General features: G+C 45.8%; 1 protein-coding gene across 4 annotated transcripts; it reads left to right on the top strand.

Moving 5' to 3' along the window:
* The first annotated feature begins 1151 nt into the window (after positions 1-1151).
* On the top strand, positions 1152-17400 carry pck2 (phosphoenolpyruvate carboxykinase 2 (mitochondrial)). 4 transcript variants are annotated; one of them, XR_012928772.1, is made up of 13 exons: positions 1152-1322; positions 1698-1734; positions 8580-8792; positions 8889-9073; positions 9247-9317; positions 9401-9536; positions 11261-11448; positions 12264-12426; positions 13146-13361; positions 14814-14951; positions 15850-15945; positions 16422-17153; positions 17275-17400. XR_012928772.1 is itself a non-coding variant. In XM_076043058.1 (12 exons), exons 2-12 carry the CDS (start codon positions 1703-1705, stop codon positions 16889-16891), a joined length of 1908 nt encoding a protein of 635 aa, XP_075899173.1. In that variant the 5' UTR covers positions 1152-1322; position 1702; the 3' UTR covers positions 16892-17122. The 4 variants fall into 4 exon arrangements, 2 of the variants coding, with proteins under 2 accessions (XP_075899173.1, XP_075899172.1); XR_012928771.1 differs by having other exon boundaries at positions 16422-17162; positions 17302-17377; XM_076043058.1 differs by lacking the exon at positions 17275-17400 and having other exon boundaries at positions 1702-1734; positions 16422-17122.
* Positions 17401-20691: the final 3291 nt, after the last annotated feature.

Here is a 20691-nt window from a genome sequence, read left to right as displayed (position 1 = left end):
GTGTTTGACATCGAAGCTTCCCTCGACAAAAATTATGTAACGCGACGTAAAAAATTAACAAATCCTTTATTTACGTTTCCCTCATAGACGGATGATGGAAAGTTTTACAGTGACTGAAACAAAAACAGCACCGCCTCCAACCCCCCCCGACACGGACGGACTGAGGTCAATGCAGGACGGGGGGGAAATGGCTTTGCATGGTACAACAGCATATACAGTGCAAAGAGAAGAATTAAAACGAGTGCAAAGAGTGAATTAAAACTAGATAAAATATACTGATACAAGTTTGATAGATAAGTGTTTATGGCACCATAGTGAAATGTAAGTGGTTGATTGAGATCTTTTACTGCTGTGCAGTTGCACAGCCCGATGGCTGAGATTGATACGAGAGCCCATCAACACGCAACATATAAACCACAGGATTCATTCAGCTCAGTTTACGAGCTCGGACAGTCTGAGCTTTTGTGTAAAAGGGAAACATTTGAAATAGGCCAGACTACTTCAACGCAAATCAGTGCGACTAAACATGCTACAATAACTAATTATTGTACCAGTACCCTCAGGGTATTTCATCCATGTCTTTTCCTTTAAACTGATCTACTGGAAGAGGCCAGAGTCGTTTTGAATTGGTTTTTGCTTTAATCCGCTATGCCATGCGTGGCTTTTTTTTTAACGTTTTGCTCATTGAGACGGAACATCAACACAAAACCCAATGTGTTTTTTAAAGGCCTCGCGTCTCACTTCCAAAACTGAGTAAAAGCAAATCTTTTTTGTTTGTTTGTTTCTTTGTTTGTTTCTATATATAACTCAACTGGATCTGCTTGGTGCTTCATTTTTTCTTTTATTATTTTTTTATTTTTTTAATTATTAATATTTCTATATTTGCTGGCAACACAACACCGTCTTAGACGCTTCCAAACACAACACGGCACGTGTGAGCTTTCCCTAGACTTTCAGAAAGAAGCAAAGCAGCCGTGTAGGTTGAGACGTTTACAAACGCAACAACTTGTAACTTGAAACCCCCCCTCCACACACACACACACAAACACATCTGCCCGCCTGCCTGCCTGCCTGCGCTGCCGGTTCGCTTCCTTTCCCTCCACGACACTTCCGGGTTTGGCTTTTCGCGCTAGTTGTCACTGTTTTCCTCCGGTCTGAGTTGGAGGAGGAACCGGCGGAGTCTGAGGGATTTGAAGGTTCTGCCAGAACTTTGTGCCTCGCTTCGCTTTGGGAGGAGCAACAACCGCAAACTGCAGAGAAACACCGCCGCAACAATCAATGGACACGACCGACATTTAAACTTTTGACCCGGATCCTCCTCTGTTCGTTCGTCCGCCTCCCCTCCTCCTCTTCCTCTTCTTCTTCTCCCTCTTCTTCTTCTTCTTCTTCCTCTCGTTTTCGTCTTTGTTTAAACTTCCATTTGCGCAGTGCTGGGCGCATGTTTGCGGAGCTGACGCAGCTCGGCCACCGGACCTCCGGTGACATCAGTGTGGAACTGCGAGCAAAGTGCAAAGTCCCGTCAGATATGAGCCCCGAGCCGCTGTAGTAGCCGCTGCTCCTCTCCTCCTCTCCTCTCTTTCTCTCCTCCTCCTCTTTAAACTCTTTAAATGCCCCTTTAAGTATTACGAATTTTTTTATTTTTTTTTACTACTTTATTTAACTTGAGATAGAATTTTTCCCCCCCTTCTTCATCCCAGCCAGGATGTCGTGCATGTTGCTGGGAGTCTTAAGGAGGTGAGTTCCAACTGTTGTTACCCGGGTTTTTTTTTTTTTTTTCGATTTTTTTTTTTTTTTTTCGTTTTTCTTTAGCTAATTAACGTGTGTCCACATTGGCTTGCGTGTGACGTAACTAGGATGCAGAGAACGACTGCGGCTTGTTAATCCACTTTCATGACAGACGCTCCTGTTTCTCCCCTGCTTCTGTTTCAAGCTTCGTCAGTACACACACACACACACACACACGGATAAATATCGGTGTCATCAAGTCAGTTTTGAATCTTGCATGACGACACAGTCAGTACTTGTTGGCCCCGTGATCAATGTATCTTAAAAATATTATGAGTATTATTATTGTGATGCAGTTGTTCAGTCTTTTGAGTGTTGGGAGTTCGGTCCCAACTGGCTGTCAAGAGTGAAGAATCACCTCCTTTGGCCACTGCTCTCTTCTAGGCCCCGGTAACCACGGGACGTCATCCCACTCGGAGTCTGGGGTCAGTGTGAGCACGCTTGCGTGACGTTGTGCACTTGCTTTTTGATTTGTCTTTTTTTTTTTTGCTGCTGCTGCTGCTGCTGCCTGTTGCACCCGGTGCTGCTTTGCCTGTCCGGAGGAACTCTCACTAACGCGTTTGGCCCTCTGACGGGTGTGCAGCACGGCTTCGCTCTGCAGATTCTCGACAGCGCGACGCTGACACGTGCAGCCTGTTCCTTTGGGAGACGCTCCGGCTTGTCGTTGCTTGGAGGGGTGAGGAGTGGGGGATGGAGGGCTAGTCTGGTTTTGCAGTGCAAGGCGTGTCTGCCTGCGGTGCGCGCTGATTGGCCGGCCGCTCGCCCCGGAGGCGTGTTTTGGCTGGTCGGTGACGTTCAAGGTAGAGTGAAGGATTCGCCGTCCGTTCACCTGCGGGTCAATATCTCCTCGGTTGAAGATTAAAACAGACCTTTGCGCCGACTCGCTTAACCTGTGGCTTTTTCTTGCATGCTGGCTAATAGTACGTCACAATTTGAGGTGGAAACCCAGCATGCTGAACATCTGACTTTTTTTTTTTGTTACCCTGGACGGTGTTGATCAGGATTGGAATTGTGTGTGTCCAAACTGTCCAGCTGTGTCCAAAAGTGTTGTTGAGATTACGGATTGCTCCGTTCAAGTAATCCAACCACTGATTACTTTTTTTTTTTTTAAGTAATCTAATTACTTATTAAACTACTTTGTTTCATCAGTAATCCATTCCTAATTACTTAAAAAAAAAAGATAAATTAACAGTTACTCAGTGCTTTGGAATGAACTTCATTAAAGTACAAATTTTGTAAGTCTTCTTCCCTGCACATACCGTTGTAACGTACAACGCACCACAACGTTCTCTGATCTAGACGAGGTGAACTCAAAGTAATGTTTGTATTTCCAGCAGTCAAATGCAGCCGCTGTCTTTTCTTTTGCCGCCACCGTGCTTGTTTTGGCGCGTCGTCACGCGACAGTGACGCTGAATGCACGGCTGCCTCATCAATCTGCAACGTCGCTGTTTTCGGTTGACATTTTGTGGATAAGAAGACATGTTTGAGCTTGCAAAATAGTACCAAAAAGTAACGGAGTCATTACTTGATGAAGCAATGATGATATAATTACCAGCTCTGCCACCGAAATCCCGTTACATTACTCAGAAAGTAGTCTGAGTAGTGGATTACTTATGTCATAGATTACTCGCCAACACTGGTGGCCAACTCATCAGGTAGAGGTTTGCTGGTCCAGCTCACCAAAGGGGAGGGTCGGGGGATGGGCAGGGGGTCGTGGGGGCATGGGGTGAGGAATGGGGGCGGCAGGGACAAAGGCCTGGCGGAGTGAATGACTGCCGGTGAAGGGAGAAAAAGCCAGCAAAGGTCATCAGGGTCTCTTAAAGCTGCAAAGACAAAGCTGGCCGTCCCGTCGCTTCGCTTTTCTGTGTTGCCTCCAGGGGAAGGAGGCCACCGTCACTGCCACCGCCGGAACGCAGCCACATCCTCGCTCTCGGCTAATTCATGACAAAAACCAGCCGGTGTCTGCTCTGTAGACGACGGTCAAGACAGTTTGAGTAGTTGTGTCGACGGGGTGGTTGATCCGATGCGGCAAAGACCAGTTCACACTGCGGGACGTCTGTGCTGCTGACCGGTTCCTCTAGTGTTTGCCGATAATATGAACATATTCAATAAGAACAAACAGGTTTTTTTTTTTATTTACCAAAAGATTATTTGGCGTACGAAGTTTAGCAACCTCGTCAAGGTCGTTAAACCTGCGTGCGCATCAACACCTGCACGGCGGGGTCGATGCTCACCCCTGAAAAGGTTGCTCCTTCAAGCCTGTTCAAACCCACTGTATCTGCCTTTACCCCTAGAATTGCGCAAAACCTAAATATCGCGATAAAAAACTGGTAATGGAAACGCATAAATTTCGGGGAGGGGGGGGGGGACAACTTTTAAATATCGTGAAAGGGTTTTTACGCTCTCATTGGCCCTGTTTGCACTTGGTCATTTCATGCGTTTTTAGTATTCCGATTGGCAAAAAACACACAAAGTAACCAAGTGCAAACAGTCCAAATCCGTTTTGTCATCCGAATAGTCGTCACGGACGTGCGAACAGAATGCGAGCTCAGTCCACATTAAGGACCGCCTACTCCGCTCACCTCTCCCGTGTACGTACTTGGTCGGCGCCCCACCTCCCGGTGTCGTCATTATAAAGTTACAAACAAGAAGCGAAAACAAATCATTTTTGTTAGACTCTTTTATTGGGATGCTAATAAATTTCATTCCGCACTAGCATATTTTGTCAGTGTCGCAGCGGTCGCACCCCAGTTGTTACTCCTCGTTGGGATCCATACGAGCTGCAGTAGAATTAAAACGAGTGACTTGATATAGTCCGCAAACAGGAAGTTGATTCTTATTCGCTTTCATGTAAAACTTGCGGTGGTTTTGCGGTTTACTGCCCCCAGTCGTTAAAAACGGAAATGACGCATGTTGCATTTGCATAGGGTCGGCGGGGGGGGGGGGGGGGGGGGGGGGGATAATGCGATCACAAATGGCACGCTCGAGACGCATGCTAATGCTAAGTGCGAACAGATGCTTCGAGATCCGTTCTCGTGATCCAATCCCCCAAAACAGTTACAAGTGACCAAGTGCAAACAGGGCCGAAGAGGTGTTTTTTTTTTTTTAGACGTATCGATATGGAGGTATGTCGCAAAAGTGTCATGGAAAGACTTTTTCCGCATTAACGAGAAAAATATAACAACCATTCTTGACGGTAAACAAAACGACCGCCAGCGTAATTCTCGGAAATCTTGCGGGAGGAGATTTTACGAGAATTGCATCCCGCCAGACGAGATATTAAAGCAGCTCTGGGTAACTCTTGGTGGAAATGGCCAAGTGACGAAGTGAACGCGCCGCAGCGCTAGTTTATTGATGTGGGAAAATACAAATAGTCACCTCGCTGGGGCGCTCGTACGTGTTCTGGAAAAACGCCAACACGAAATGCAAAACAAGACATTGACAATAACGCCATAGCAAAAGTTCAACGCTTTTATTACTTTGTCTTTCGTCGAGGTTAATTATTGGGTTCCATGCCGTCATTTTACAGTCTTATGTATTTGTAATAGCAGTATGTAAAACCGCCTCTAAATAAACGTGTGACGTTGGCGTACAGTGGTTCGTCCGACGTGTCGGGTCGCGCTTGAAAGTTCACGCAGTGCAGTCACAGCCTATTAATGGTTTATCTACCGCTTTACTAAGCTTGGAATCATAATTTTATGGTCGAAAAGTTACCTAGAGCTGCTTTAAGAGAATTACGGCTGATGCGCATCACACCACTGAATGGAAACATCTGCAAATTGCAGTTGTACTGAAATTTTTAGAAATATCGCTTTTATTTTTGCAATGGAAACGCGGCTAATGAGGCTGTGCCAGCCTCGTTTTTTTTTTTTTTTTTTATCTACGCTCATCTGGACTGTGTTCATGATTCATTGGTTTGACACATCAATGTTTAAACACCAGGCATGGTGTAGAGGTTGGGGTGAGTCGGGGCGGGGGGGGGTTGGACCCTGAGACTCTGAGGTCTTTGCTCTGGCAGCGCTTGTAACCTTATCTTTGTGTTTCTGCGCCGCGAGCCTCGCTTGCACGCCCGCCCCTCGTGCCCTCGACGTGCGCCCACGCATAGCCGCGGGTCTGCGCACGTGTGACGCGCAGACAAAAGGCGTGACACCTGACGTTGTCGGCGGTGCTGCTGGCAGGGAGCGACGTTTTGCAGCTAGTCCATGGGTCGGGGGCAAACGGTTTGACTCGAGGTTCCACGATGGGTCGTAAAGTGTGACAGAGGGGCGGCGGAGGGGCAGCGGAGCGGATGGATGGAGTGTTTTTGGTGGGCCACCTCATAGGAGGGAAAAAGGATGTCATGGGAACTGTAGAAAACGTGCTTGAAAGTCAACGGAGTAGCAAACAAAAACAAAGTTCAAACAAAGTCGGTGTCTTTTAAAGGTATTTAGCTCTTTATTGAAATGACCCGTAAAACACTGAAAAAATGGAGGAAATAGAGCTGTTTTATGATATAGTGACTGTCAATATCATTTATTCAAGTTCGTAGGACCGCATTAAAAACCTCAACAGGCCGCATATAGGTCCCGTGCCGTAGTTTGCCCACACCTGAGCTGGTGGCTTCTTTCTTTCTTTTTCCTTTTCCTCCCCACCCCCCCTACAAAGACTCAGATCGGCGGTCCGCCGGCGCTTTGGAACCGCGGGTCACATGAGAAGCTCGCGGGTTTAATTAGCCGCATTTGAGTCGACTCCTAAACACGAAGCTGCCCCCCTCCATCTGGACTCCTCCGCTAATTTTCCCCTCGTTTTCGTGTTAGTCGTCACCCTATTGTCCATTTTTTCATCGTAGCTTCTTTGCCTCTCCTGTTCAAACGCGCTGGTGTACGGAAGCTGCGTGTTTGGTTGTGCTTGATAAATGTTTGAGTCAAATCAAATGGCTGCGGGGGACGGAACGACTCAGCTCGTCCACATTCAACCCTGGAACCATTGTTTGAAACATTTCAGAAGATTCATTGGATTTTCCCGCTTGAGTCGCGATTTTACTAAAAAAAAAAAAAAAAAAAAAAACCTCTCCTGCAAAATGAGCTTGCGGCCGCGTGCATCCTCTTGAGCCGGCGGAGCAGCTTTTCCCCGCTGGAGCGGCGGTCACGTGGCTAATCAGCACTCGTGTGTCTCCCGGCAAACTCAGGAAGCTCTGTAAGGTCCTGAAAGTCACACACACACACACACACACACACAAAGTCACACAAAGAACTCAGACTGGCCTCTTCAGTATGGGCGTCGCCGACTTATCAAAAGCAGGTGATGAGTTCCAACAGCTGATGGCAGGGCTGTTGGCTTTTAATGAAAACGTGCTTCGAGTGGAAGCTCACACAGCCGGTCTGGCCGGAATTTGGTCCACCCCAAATGAACACACCTCACATTGCCCTCAAGTGTGACACTACGGTTCAAGAATCCGTACAGAACACATGACCTTACCTTCGTGTAGGCGACCTAGTCGAGCGACACTGAGTGTCCGGAGCATTCAAATGATAATTTAGGCTTTAGTGACTAAGGCCAGTGATACATTTAGGAGATTCCTCAACAAAGTTTTCAAAACTACGCAGACCAAAACTACAGTGAGCTTCGAGTCTTGAGCAAACTGGTCCGATAAACTGCACACTGTCGCCGATTCGGATGAGAGACAAACGAGACGATAACAAAACAAACTATTGAACGATTAAATTATGAAACAGTTGTACATGTTGGTGCGGCTGCTGCGCCAATGTGCCACATCATTTACATTTTAAATTGCAGATGATTCGGCAACTAAATGTTTATTTTCTCCTCCAGCCATCGTGGGGTCATTGTGGTGGCAACCGGATCTTGAGTTCAGTCTAGAACAGGCAACTGAAGTGGCTCCCTTTAGCGTTGAACAAAAAAAAAAACACCTCAACAACCACAACAACAACAACCTAATAACATGGATTACATGCATCTACGCCATTTTCATGGCCCCTTTTACAAGGATAGGAATTTTTTTTTGAACAGCATTTGAAAGAAAAAAGAGATTACACGAAGCCGTCTCCAAAAATATCTGCATGTGCACGGAAACGCTGGAAAGTACTTCCACCAGGCCTCATGTGGCGCTGTGGTTTTACTCCCTGAAGGCGGAAGAAGGAGAAAACCTTGAGCCCGGCGTGTTTATAGAAGTAGCTGCTCGCTAACGTAGCACTGCGAAGGCGGCAAAGAACGCACGGAAAAAGACGGCGTGGATAGGCGACAAGGTTGAACTTCTGCTTCGAGTTGCTTACTTACCATCTCCCCCGTCTTTGCGTCGTACCCACAAAGGTTTTTAGCGCTAACGATATACAAGGCGCAAAAACGCCCAGAAAAGCGCCCACCTGATGAATCAGAAGCGCAAATTGCGCTCTGGTAACCCTGCCGCATTTTACGATCTAGATCGTCAGGTATTGTAACGTTGGTGCAAACATCAATCATCGGACGTTTAATTTCCAACGTCCGTCACCCTCTTGAAGAGGCAGTATAATGCTGAAATATGACAAGAACTGTAATATACAACAATGGAAGCAGTGCCACCTAGTGGATATTATAGGACGTGAAAAGAACAGACTATGGAGAATAACTTTGATCATATTTACGGGAAAATGTACTTTTCTAAGTATGTTTAGGCCAGCAGAGAAATGGAACCTTGCTGGTCCTGATGGCCCGCCACTGATTAATAATTGCAACAGTGGCACAGATCATTTGCTGGACAGGTTTAAAAAAAACAAAACAACAAAAAAAAAACTTCAACTGGTTGTTTTCCCGCTCAGACATGGCAGCGTCGGGGCCGGGGTCGGCCTGCGCTCCCTGGCGTCCGTCCCCTCGCTGCCCCCCTCGGTGGCCGACTTCGTGAAGGGGGCGGTGGACGAGTGCAAGCCCTCCAATGTGCACGTGGTGACGGGCACGGCGGAGGAGACGGCCACCATCCTGGCCGGCCTGGAGAGGGAAGGGATGGTCAAGAGGCTCCCCAAGTATGAGAACTGGTGAGTCGGCACATACGACAACTGGCAACATTCCCACCGTTTCGGTTTGCGGTCAGGTCCCTTTCCTGAACCCGTGATCGATGCTCTGGTCTCTAGCTGGCTGGCGCGCACCGACCCCAAGGATGTCGCTCGAGTGGAAAGCAAGACGGTGATTGTCACCAAGAACCACAGGGACACGGTTCCCATCCCTGCCGGGGGGGCCAAGAGCCAGCTGGGCAGCTGGATGAGCGAGTCCGACTGGCAGAGGGCCAGAGAGGAGCGATTCCCCGGCTGCATGACTGGTAGGTTGGAGCACCTCTGGAGAAATGTGTTTCTGTGGCCGCTAGAGATAAGACCCGAGTCCTGGAATCTTTCTCACGCTAGTCTGGGTCACCGCAGTCCGAAAAAACTAAGCTGAAACACTGAAATGGTGGATTTGTGTCTTGTGTTCTAAAGAGTCTTGTCTCCCGGTTAGGCCGGACGATGTACGTGATCCCCTTCAGCATGGGTCCCGTGGGTTCCACTCTCTCCAAATACGGTGTCCAGGTATCCGCAAACACATCGGCAGCCCCGCAGAAAACAATCACCGGACAGGTTTCTTCACCACGGTGCTCTACTTCTGCTCCCAGGTGACGGACTCTCCGTACGTGGTGGCCAGCATGGGGGTCATGACCCGGATGGGAACCCCCGTCCTCAACAAACTGGCCGAAGGGGTTGAATTCGTCCGCTGCCAGCACTCGCTGGGACGACCTCTGCCGCTCACTGGTATGTACTTCCGAACCGCGAAACAGGTTCCATGGGGAGATGACTCGTCGTAAATGTCCTCATCTCTCCTAGAAGGAGCGCCACCTAAAGGTCACTCCTGCCCGCAACCATCAGGATGCACAACTTGCACTTCATAGAACATTTTTCTCAACCACTTACATTTTACAAAGGTGGAATAAAACACTGATTAATCTGCCAGTGCTTCTCAAGTATTTTTTTGTTATGCCCCCCCTAGGAAGAAGAATATATTGTGCACCCTCCCTCCCAACTTTTGACCAACTACTAATTCGTTTACTGAAGTAGCATTCACAAAGTAGGGGGGGATTGATGAAATATTCGCCACATTTTCACAGAAAAAAACTCAAACGGCTTACCAGCGTGATTGGGGTGCACTGTCTGTAAGTGACTAGCGCAGTGCAGCAATCGTTTTGGCCTGGTGTATTTTGTGCGCGAGCGATCCGCGTCAAGCTGGACAGGAAGTCACTCAAAGAAACGCGAGAAAATACTGTCAATTTTCAAAATAAAATCAATTTTCAAAATAAAATCAATTTTCAAAATAAAATACCGTGTTTGACAAATGAGATTATGTGTGAAGGTCATGGCTAGATGGTATCAAAGATTCGTAAGGCAGTGACGTAGATTCTTTCCAACTATCGTCGGAAGAGATGGAGGGTTGAGTAGCCCAGGCTCCACTGCAAGCATGAATGAAATCAATCCACGGTTAGGTTTAGGATCAGGACTCGGGTGACGGTTAGGTTGAGGATAAGGACTCGGGTGACGGTTAGGTTGAGGATAAGGACTCGGGTGACAGTTAGGTTTAGGATTCGGGTCCGAGTCACAGTTAGGATCAGAATTCAAGTTATGGTACCGGTCAAGAATAGAGTTGTGGAGGCGAAGGATGTTACATAGGGTAAAATCAGCCCCGGATTGGCAAAGAAAATCAGCCCTGGCATTTGAGGTCTTCACCGGCCCTATACCAAAACCACGCCCACTGAATGAAGACACTTCACGTTAATTTTGGCCATATAGTTTTACTGTTGTAAAAAAACAACAGTAATAATAATGTTCTAAATGTACATATAGAACAAAACAATGCCTTTCTGGATACATCACTTAATGAGAACAAAAAATAAATAAAGAGGCATGTGAACATTCAGATGTTGAAATTACTGACATTTCTGTCAATGAAAGCCTCTCATAATGAGTCTTTATATTGAATCTGTTTGCTTGGTGAGTCTGTGTGGTTGATCCTTCATCCTGGCCTGGGCTGTGGACAGCTGCCAAAACAAAATAAAACAATATATACATACAATTCTGACTGGTAAACAGCCGTGACTGAGTTGCATTGCCAAGCTTCTGTTCGGCATGACTGTATCCTTTTTCGTTTATAATAGTCCATGCTAACATTCACATAGGACACTATATTCCATGTATAGGCCACATTAATAGCCTAACTTGATTTTACAGTGATCTAGTCTCAGTCAGGGTCAAGTACAGCACTCACTTCATCCATCCATCAAATGATTAATACTTGTACAACAGCCTCACACACTCACACAGACTGACAAACCAGCCGGTAATAACTAAACTGCTGGGATTAATCAAGGCTTTTCTATTGTATTCTATTCTACTTCATTGTGAGTTACTCACCAACCTCCTCCGTCGTCTCCTCCCTGTCCGTCGGTCCATCTGTCTGTCTGCCTGCCTGCCTGCCTCATCTCCAGCCCCGCTGGTCAACTCGTGGCCCTGCAACCCAGACAAGGTGCTGATCTCCCACCTGCCGGACACGCGGCAGATCCTGTCCTTCGGCAGCGGCTACGGAGGAAACTCCCTGCTGGGCAAGAAGTGCTTTGCGCTGCGCATCGCCTCGCGCATTGCCAAGGACGAGGGCTGGCTGGCCGAGCACATGCTGGTGAGTGACACGGCCGACACTGAAGGTTGGTAGCTGGGGGAGGTTCGGGACGATTGGGGCTGAATGGGTTTCGACCAGGGGTGGGCCAACCTTTTGACTGGTGGGGCCGCAATGGGTTGTAAGAAGTGACAGAGAGGGGACGGAGCAGCAGCAGATGGATGGATGGTTTTGGTGACCCACCTCATAGGAGGAAAAAAAATGTATCATGGGATGTGTAGAAAACGTGCTTTAATGTCAACTGAAAATGAATCGAAGCAAACTTTATTGGAATGACTCTTAAAACACTGAAAAATGGATGGAATACAGCTATTTTATGACTTACTGACTATAAATATCATTTCTTCAAGTTCGGCTCGCCAGGATTAAAAAGCTTGATGGGTTGCAAACGGCCGTAGTTTGCCCATGTCTGGTTTCGAAGGTTCAGCTGGTCCAAGTTTTGCTCTCACACTGAACTTTGTCAAACGATCCGAACGAATGAACAGGAAACGCTCATTCGTTTAGTTGGTAAGTCGTTAAGCTAATTTCGATTTGTTCAGACTGCGTTTCACGCACAGTGCTCTCCACCGCACTGGTCCGCTTCCCGCCGTTTAGTTGAAGGTGACCTTAGACAAGGCGGCGAACCAGGGTTTTGTTCGATAATCAAGGTGACGGTTTGATCAAACATTCCAAGCAAACAAGATTAAAAGATTAATTCGATTAATCAGGGCTGAAGTGAATCCACCCCGCACTTCCTTGAGAGAACCAGTATGTCAAAGCCTGAGACCATGCCCCCTCTGGTCCCCCGTCACTCACCGCACTCTCTGGTCTGCCTTCAGATCCTCGGCATCACCAACCCGGCGGGCGTGAAGCGCTACGTGGCGGCTGCCTTCCCCAGCGCCTGCGGCAAAACCAACCTGGCCATGATGAAACCCTCGCTGCCGGGCTGGAAGGTGGAGTGCGTGGGCGACGACATCGCTTGGATGAAGTTTGACAGCCACGGTGAGTCACAAAGGAGTTCTTCCAAAAGAACAAAAGCAATCTTGCGTCATAGGAATGTCAGGAGTTTGTGTTTGTGAGGCACTACCGCATGCCGTTCCTGCCCGCAGACATCAGGCTGTACCACTGCACTCAATAAAAAAACATCTTCTCCACCACTTACATTTCACAAAGCTGCAATAAATATTGATTTATGTATCAATATAATTTAGATGACTTGTAAATAGTACCAACTTCCCATAAGTTGGGAAAAATCTGGTTTGTTTTCTTGTTTTCTTACCCCATAGATATATTTATTTTCTTTCATTTATTTTTAGTTAATTAAATTTTTCTTCTCTTTTGCACTATATTGTTGCTGTAATTGTGCAAAATTTCCCAATTCTATTCTATTCTATTCCTTTCTTTTTTGTTATTAAACTTTTATTGGAGGAAAAAGTAAATCATGCACGTTACACATGCAATTCAATCATTTCAACGCAGGTAACGGATTCATGGATTTAATGTGAATTGAAAAAGAACCAAGGCAAAGTTCCAACAAAAATATGTGTCTTCAAATAAAAAGCTTAACGGGCCGCATATGGCCCCTGGGCCTTAGTTTGCCCACCCCTCTACTGTTGGCTCACAAAACATTGATGCGGTTTCCGTCTTGTGTTGGGGGATCGATAAAGTTCATTCCATTCCATCCCATGGAGCTCACGGTCTCCCTGCTTGCGTCGCCGCAGGGAAGCTGAGGGCCATCAACCCGGAGAACGGCTTCTTCGGCGTGGCGCCCGGCACCTCCGACAAGACCAACCCTTACGCCATGGCCACCATCGCCAAGAACACCGTCTTCACCAACGTGGGCGAGACCAGCGACGGCGGCGTGTGGTGGGAGGGCCTGGACGCCCCCCCGGCCGGAGTGACCCTCACCGACTGGCACGGCAAGGCGTGGAAACCCGGTGGGTGCCTGCCGAGACCTTCGGGGCTCGTTGCCCCAAAACGTGTCCCCACAGTTTTAACAGATCGTTAACAGAGGGGAAACGTTGACGATCCCGTGTTTTAGCAAAGTGTTAGCACTCTGTGCTTGAGCAAAAGTGTTGATAACCAATACTCCTGTGAAGGTAAAAGTTCCGATCCAACTCTTTTACTCAAGTAAAAGTAAAAAGTCTCCTCTGAAATAATTTCCTTCTCAAAATGTGATCCAGTTTCATATATAACTACACAACAGCGCAGTTCAAATAGCTGCACTTCAAGCAGCAGCAACTTTGGTAGCAAGTGAACGACTTTTACCGGAATTCGTTTCTTCAAAGTCAAAGCAAAATACGTTTTCAGAGAAAGAAATACTTTAGTAAAGTACAGATACCTGAAAAATCTACGTAAGTAACAAAGTATTTGTACTTTGCCACTTCCCACCTCTGCTTGAATGTCCTCCGCAAAGTTGTTGGGATTACTCCATAAAAGTAATCCAACTACTGATTACTTCTTTAAAAAAAAAAAAAAAAAAAAAAGTAATCTAATTACTTCTTTAACTACTTTGTTTCACACGCAATCAATTACAAATTACTTTTTAATAAAAAAAAAACCCAAAGCAACAGTTGAGAACGTCTCGTTTCCTGCACGTGACGCACAGCGAGCCACAGTATTCTTTCATTCAGACGAGATGAACTCAAAACAATGTTTGTGTTTCCAGCTACAAACGAAATTGCTGCTTTTTTTTCTTTCGCCGCCGCCGCGCTCGCTTCGGTGCTGCGTCGTCAATCCACGCCATCGTTGTTTTTGGCGGTTTTTCTAAATCTCAGACATTCTGTGGATGAGACGTTTTCAGCTCGCTAAACATTACAGAAAAAGAAACGGAGTTGTTACTTGGAAAAGTAAGTACGATTTGATTACCAGTTTTGCCACATTACTCCGTTACTAAAAAAGTAGTTTTAATTACAGTAGTGGATTACTGAGGAATAGATTACTCGCCAACACCGGTCCTCAGCCAATCCTGTCAGCGGCCAGCTTTAGGTCTTGGGTTTGAATTCCGCTGTCAGACACCTTCAGAGTTTCTCGGCATGAGCTTGGTTCCCTCCCTCAGGCGATTCACTTGCCCTGTGTTTGCTTTTCCCCTCCCAGGTTTGCCCTACAACAGTTTTAAGTAAATGCTAATGCTGTTTTTTTTTTTTTTTCCGAGGGGGGGGGGTTAGTTGTGGTTTTTTTTTTTTGGACGTTTTCAAGGTCCACTGGGCTCCAGCAGAAAAAGATCCAAGCATATAGAATTAATAATACATGAGGGGGGGTCAGAATATTAATGAATGTAGTACTGGATAAGTGCCACCTAGTGGCGTGCACTTGGGTGACCATTGACTGAAGTGAAGGAAAAACTTTTTTTAATTATTTTTTTTTTTATTATTCCGCTGTGCTAACAGGAACGTCGACGCTGTGCGCGCACCCCAACTCCCGCTTCTGCGCCCCGGCGGGTCAGTGTCCCATCATCGACCCCCTGTGGGAGAGCGAGGAGGGCGTCCCCATCGACGCCATCATCTTCGGGGGCAGGAGGCCAGAAGGTCGGTCCCCCTCCCTCATCCATCTTCCAGACCGGGTCACATTCCAGCGGGCCGTCGCCGCATCTCACAGGATGTGTCCCGAGACTGGAACTAAACAGAACCTTCTTCCATCAGATCATGGATTAGATTAGATTAGATTGGGTTATATTGAATTTTGTCATTGCACATGTCACAAATAAGAGCAACAAAATGCAGTTAGCTTCCAACCAGAAGTGCTTAGCAGTGAATTAAATACAAATGGACATTATGAACACATTATATAACATCATGTGTGTGTGTGTGTGTATGTGTATAGATATATACATATATATATAGGTATACACCTATACATATATATATACATACATACATACATACTGTGTGTGTGTGTATATATATATATATATATATATGTATATATATATATATATATATATATATATATATATATATATATATATATGTATGTATGTATGTATATACATATATATATATATATATATATATATATATATATATATATATATATATATATATATGTATATATATGTATATATATGTATGTATATACATATATATATGTATATATATGTATATATATGTATATATATGTATGTATATACATATATATATGTATATATATGTATGTATATACATATATATATATATATGTATATATATATATATATGTATATATATATATATATATATATGTATATATATGTATATATATATATATATATATATATATATATATACACACATATATATATATATTGCCATATATATATATAGAGAGAGAGAATATTACAGGTTCAAATTTTGCAGATGAGATTTGTATGAATGAAGTAATGATGATTAGCATGATGGTGTGAGTGAAACTGTGGTGCTGAGACCAACGATGCGGTGGTGTTGACAGGAGTCCCTCTGGTCTATGAGTCCTTCAACTGGCAGCACGGAGTGTTTGTGGGCGCCGCCATGAGGTCCGAGGCCACGGCAGCGGCCGAGCATAAAGGTGCGATAGTCTCCCTCGTCTGTCTCTGTCTTTCTCTCTCATCCTCATTTTAATTATTCTCTTACTCTCTGTGAACTGATTGCTGATGACTGATTGTGCCACTATCTATCTATCTGTCTTTCTGTCTATCTATCTGTCTGTCTATCTATCTGTCTATCTATCTATCTGTCTATCTGTCTATCTGTCTGTCTATCTGTCTGTCTGTCTATCTATATATCTGTCTATCTATCTATCTATCTATCTATCTATCTATCTATCTATCTGTCTGTCTGTCTGTCTGTCTGTCACTCTCTGGCTCCACCTGCTGATGGTGATGATGATGATGGTGGTGATGATGATGATGATGATGATGATGAAGATGATGAAGATGATGAAGATGATTTTCTTAAACCCAATACTCAGGACTGTCCATTGAGAGTGTGTTATGTGTGTGTGTGTGTGTGTGTGTGTGTGCTAACTGCTCGGTGCTCCTGCAGGGAAGGTCCTGATGAACGACCCATTCGCCATGCGGCCGTTCTTCGGCTACAACTTCGGCGACTACCTGGCCCACTGGCTGAGCATGCAGCGCCGCGGCGCCGCCACCCAGCTGCCCCGCATCTTCCACGTCAACTGGTTCCGTAAGGACCCGTCCAGCGGCGCCTTCCTTTGGCCGGGCTTCGGCGAGAACGCCCGCGTGCTGGAGTGGATCTTCCGCCGCTGCGGCCGGCAGGCCGAGGACGAGGCCGCCCGGCGCAGCGCCATTGGCTGGCTGCCCGTGGACGGCGCCATCGACACCAAGGGCCTGAGCGGCGGCGTGGACATGGGCGCCCTGCTGGACGTCCCCAAGACCTTCTGGCAGCAGGAGGCCCGCGAGCTGAGGGCCTACTTCAGCCAGCAGGTGGGAGCCGACCTGCCTGCCCAGGTGGAGGCCGAGCTCCGGGCCCTGGAGGACAGAGTGCACAACTGAGCGGAGGAGTCGGGAGGTGTGGGGGTTGGGGGAAGGGCTGTCTCAGGAGGGAGGAGCTCAGGATTCCATCGCTGGCGGGGTTTCGCATTCACACCAGAGTCACCTTCTCAACCACGTTGGCGTTTGACTCACTTTTCTATGCTCGTAAACGCGAAACCCGAGACTCTGCGAGGTGGTTCAGGTAGTTGAGGTGGGTGAGGTGGGTGAGGTGGTTCAGGAGGTCCCACAAGTTCAGGAGGTTCAAGGGGTTCAGATGGTCGAGGTGGTTGAGGTGGTCGAGGTTTGGCAGGGTTTCACATTCACACCAGGTTCACTTTCTCAAACCACGTTGGCGTCTAGCTGACTTTTTATGCTCATAAACATGAAACCTGAGACACTGTGAGGTGGTTCAGGTGGTTCAAGAAGTTCAGGTAGTGCAGGCAGGTCCGTTGATTCAGGTGGTTTGGTTGCTTCAGTTGGTTCAGGTAGTTGAGGTAGTTCAGGAGGGGGTTCAGGTCACTGCAGAAATGTCCCTTGCTGTTGTGACATAAAAGATGCGCTGAAAAGAAAGAAAAGAAAGAAAGAAGAGAAACCACACTGTAGCCACTGTATTTTTTTTTATTTTTTATTTTTTTGCGTCTCTTGCGGCCTCACGCTGATGTCTTAACTTTTTGTTCGCGTTGAGAAATCAGGACGGCTATGAAAAAAAATAATCCTGAAGCAATACCTCAAGCGGACCAGCCAGAGTCACCGTCTACCTCCTCCCTGCATGAAAACACAGTCAGTCACTTCTCCTCTGTCCTTTTTTTTTTTTTTCACTTTTTCTTTCTTTGAAGCGTCTTTCCTTCAGGAATTTCACTTCCTGCCAAAACGACGACAGATCTTCAACGCAGTTCCAACTTCTCAGACACTACTACAGCGTAAAGCCGGTAAACACTGACGGACCCGGGTGGCCAGCCAGCTGGTTTGTCAACATGAAGGTTCAGATTCCTGTGAAATGACAGCGTTCATACCTCGATGTAGCCACCGGGGGGCAGCGTGGCCCACATTCAGCAGAGCAGACTGCGAATGTTTACAAGCTAAAAAGCCCAAAGACTATCAGGTTTTTATCATTTCCTGGTCCCCGGTGAGCTTTAATTTAAATCTTAGCACCCAGGCTGTTTGTAACATGCTATTTAACCGTGAGATTCCTCTCTTTAATTTTAAACGCAAAAAACATCGGACGTCTGCTTCAAACACAGGCCGCTGTGGTGGGGAACCGCGTGGTTTCGCGCACAATGCGAAACGTCGGACCAACGAATGCAACCGAGATTATCAGGCGTTTTGTATGCCGAGGTTTTTAACGACAGTGCAATGAATAAAAATATCTTTGAATGATGAAATTCTACCTCGTGTTTTGCTTTCAACGCGGCTCCGAGAGAAACGACGAGAGGCTGAAGTTTGTGTCCGTCCTCCTTTGTTTGCTAGCAAAATGTGTGTGCTAAGCCATGTGCTATTGTGATGTCACAAAGGGCACTGACAGGCTGGTGAGAACAGCCAGCGCCCTCTGAGGCTGCCTCACTGCTCTCTGTTTCTAACCCGCCTTCGAGCAAAGCTAAACAAATCATCACTTATGAAGGGAAGATAAAAATTGAGCATTTTACTGGAGGCTGCAAACAGGGGGCTAAAAGAGGGCTGTTTTCTGGAGATTAACTGAATTGTTTAAGGCTGCTGCGGGTGGTTTAAAGACAAAGATATCAAATTAATTCATCCACTCCAGGGGTGTCGAACTCAAATACACAGTGGGGCTAAAATATAAAACTTGGACAAAGTCTCGGCCCAACATTGATTATTGAAAAAAAAAAAAAAAAAAGTCCTCCAGATAAAACACTGAACCTTTTCATATGGACCCAAACAAGTTTTGCTTCAACACTGAATATGGAGCAAGCAAAGCTTCTATACAATAAATAAATAACTTCATATTGCACGCATGCAAAATTGAATATCAAACCAACAAAACTCATCAAAATGAATAAAATGTAAACGTTTTCATTTGCAGCCGTCTGATTTAAATTTTAACTGAATATTTTTTCCATAGGCTAATAACACTTATAAAAATAAAATAACAACACTGATCCAACAAAGTCATAAAAAATAATATCCTTTCAATGAACGTCCTGTCCTGATTGAGCAGAGCATTCTGGGATTTGTAGTATTCGCGCTACATATACTGTATAATAGCCGCTATTCACCAAATCACTACTGGAAGCTGGTAGCCCGCCGCTAGTGCTTTTGTATTGAGTTTGATCCACTCAAAGAAACTCTCGAGGACATTAATGACGTCCACGCAGACACACGAGTCACATTGGGGACACAACAAACAAGAAGGCAGTGATGTCAATGAGTAACTGAGATCACACGAGGCAGATGAACCATTACCACCACCGCCATACTTACACATGCACACCGCATAAGTAGGTAACAATTTATAGACCTAGATTTAATAGGCTACTACATAGAATCTTTGAGGTTAAACAAAATGTAGACTACCAGCATGACCACACCACATAATAAGCAAACTCCAAGGTTAGCTACATCATCATCATCATCATCGCTACAATAACGTCATACGACAGCGGATGAATGCCGTCTTCACAATACAAAACGTTTATTAACATTAAAACCTTTTTAATCAACATTTTCATCCACATTGGGCCCCAACACGAACCCCCAAACAGGGCCACCGTGGTTAGACTACTGACGACCACCAAGACGTGTTGTCCTCCACGCATTTAGCCAGGGATTGAGGGCCACTTTTCTCACGATTCTCATTTTTTTGAATATTGATGCTCTTTTCTTGAGCACTTTGGGGGGGGGGTCGCCCAGGTATCAAAGCACACCCCCCCCCCCCCCCCCCAAGTGCTGACTTTCTTCTGGCAATCTCTGTTGGCTGTTGGGAGTTTAGCTGTCACAGTTAAAGTGTATTTAACATTAAACAACATGTCCAAAAGTGGACTTTCGAAGGCTCCGCCTCCTAGCCGCTTGCAGCATTGACAACATGGCGTCATGACAAAGTTGGCAAAAACCCCGCAAGTCTGTTGCTTGTGTCAGCAGGTGTTAATCGTCATTGTAAATTATATATATTTTTTTTAGAAATTACTGCTAGGCGATTCATTTTCCCTCAGTGACCGATGGTGGCGCGTGTAGCGCACTCGATGGGAAATCAACAAGCTGATGACCCAAAACTGGAAAAGAGTCGTTGCAGGGACCAATCAAAAGAGTCCGGTGCGTGGTTATCTCTGTTTCCTCCTGGGGATCCAAAAAGCTACCGGTGACCCGAGAACAAGCCCATTTAAAGTCTCACAGGGACGACTTCCCTCTGGTGGCCAGAGTGTACAATTACATATTATATATTAGTTTCTATGCCTTAGGGCCAAACTTGGACCCCAGAAAATTTACATTGAGCCCACAAGGCAATGCAAAATCACTACTGGAGCTGGGTGGCTGCTATTACATAGCACATGTTGCGCTGATTCTACAAATCCCAGAGTGCTCTGCTCAATCAGGATGTTCATTGAAGGATATTAGAATTAGAACTTAATTGAATTATTTTCTATTCTTTAATGTATTATCAGCCCGTGGAAAAATGTTACCGCTAAAATTTAAATCAGAAGGCTGCAAATAAAAAAATAATTTGTAATTTACATTTTATTTTTCAATTTGAAATTGAATTTGCACGTGTGTGCATATGAAGTTTGCTCGTTCTGTATTCAGCGCAAGACTCGTTTGGGTCCATGTGAAAAAGTTCACTATTATATTTGGAGGAAGATGTTTTCAATAAA

Source organism: Nelusetta ayraudi, unplaced genomic scaffold (genome assembly GCF_046127955.1).
Source record: "Nelusetta ayraudi isolate G7.1 ecotype Tasmania unplaced genomic scaffold, CSIRO-AGI_Nayr_v1 ptg000073l, whole genome shotgun sequence".
Lineage (NCBI taxonomy): Eukaryota > Metazoa > Chordata > Actinopteri > Tetraodontiformes > Monacanthidae > Nelusetta > Nelusetta ayraudi.
This window is presented reverse-complemented; position numbering and strand designations above follow the sequence as displayed.

Excerpts from the sequence above, each read along its gene's own strand:
- pck2 (XM_076043058.1), top strand. The coding sequence starts at position 1,703 with ATGTCGTGCATGTTGCTGGGAGTCTTAAGGAG. Across the intron at positions 9,537-11,260 it reads ACGACCTCTGCCGCTCACTG|CCCCGCTGGTCAACTCGTGG; the intron begins GTATGTACTTCC and ends CCTCATCTCCAG. Across the intron at positions 15,946-16,421 it reads GGCAGCGGCCGAGCATAAAG|GGAAGGTCCTGATGAACGAC; the intron begins GTGCGATAGTCT and ends GTGCTCCTGCAG.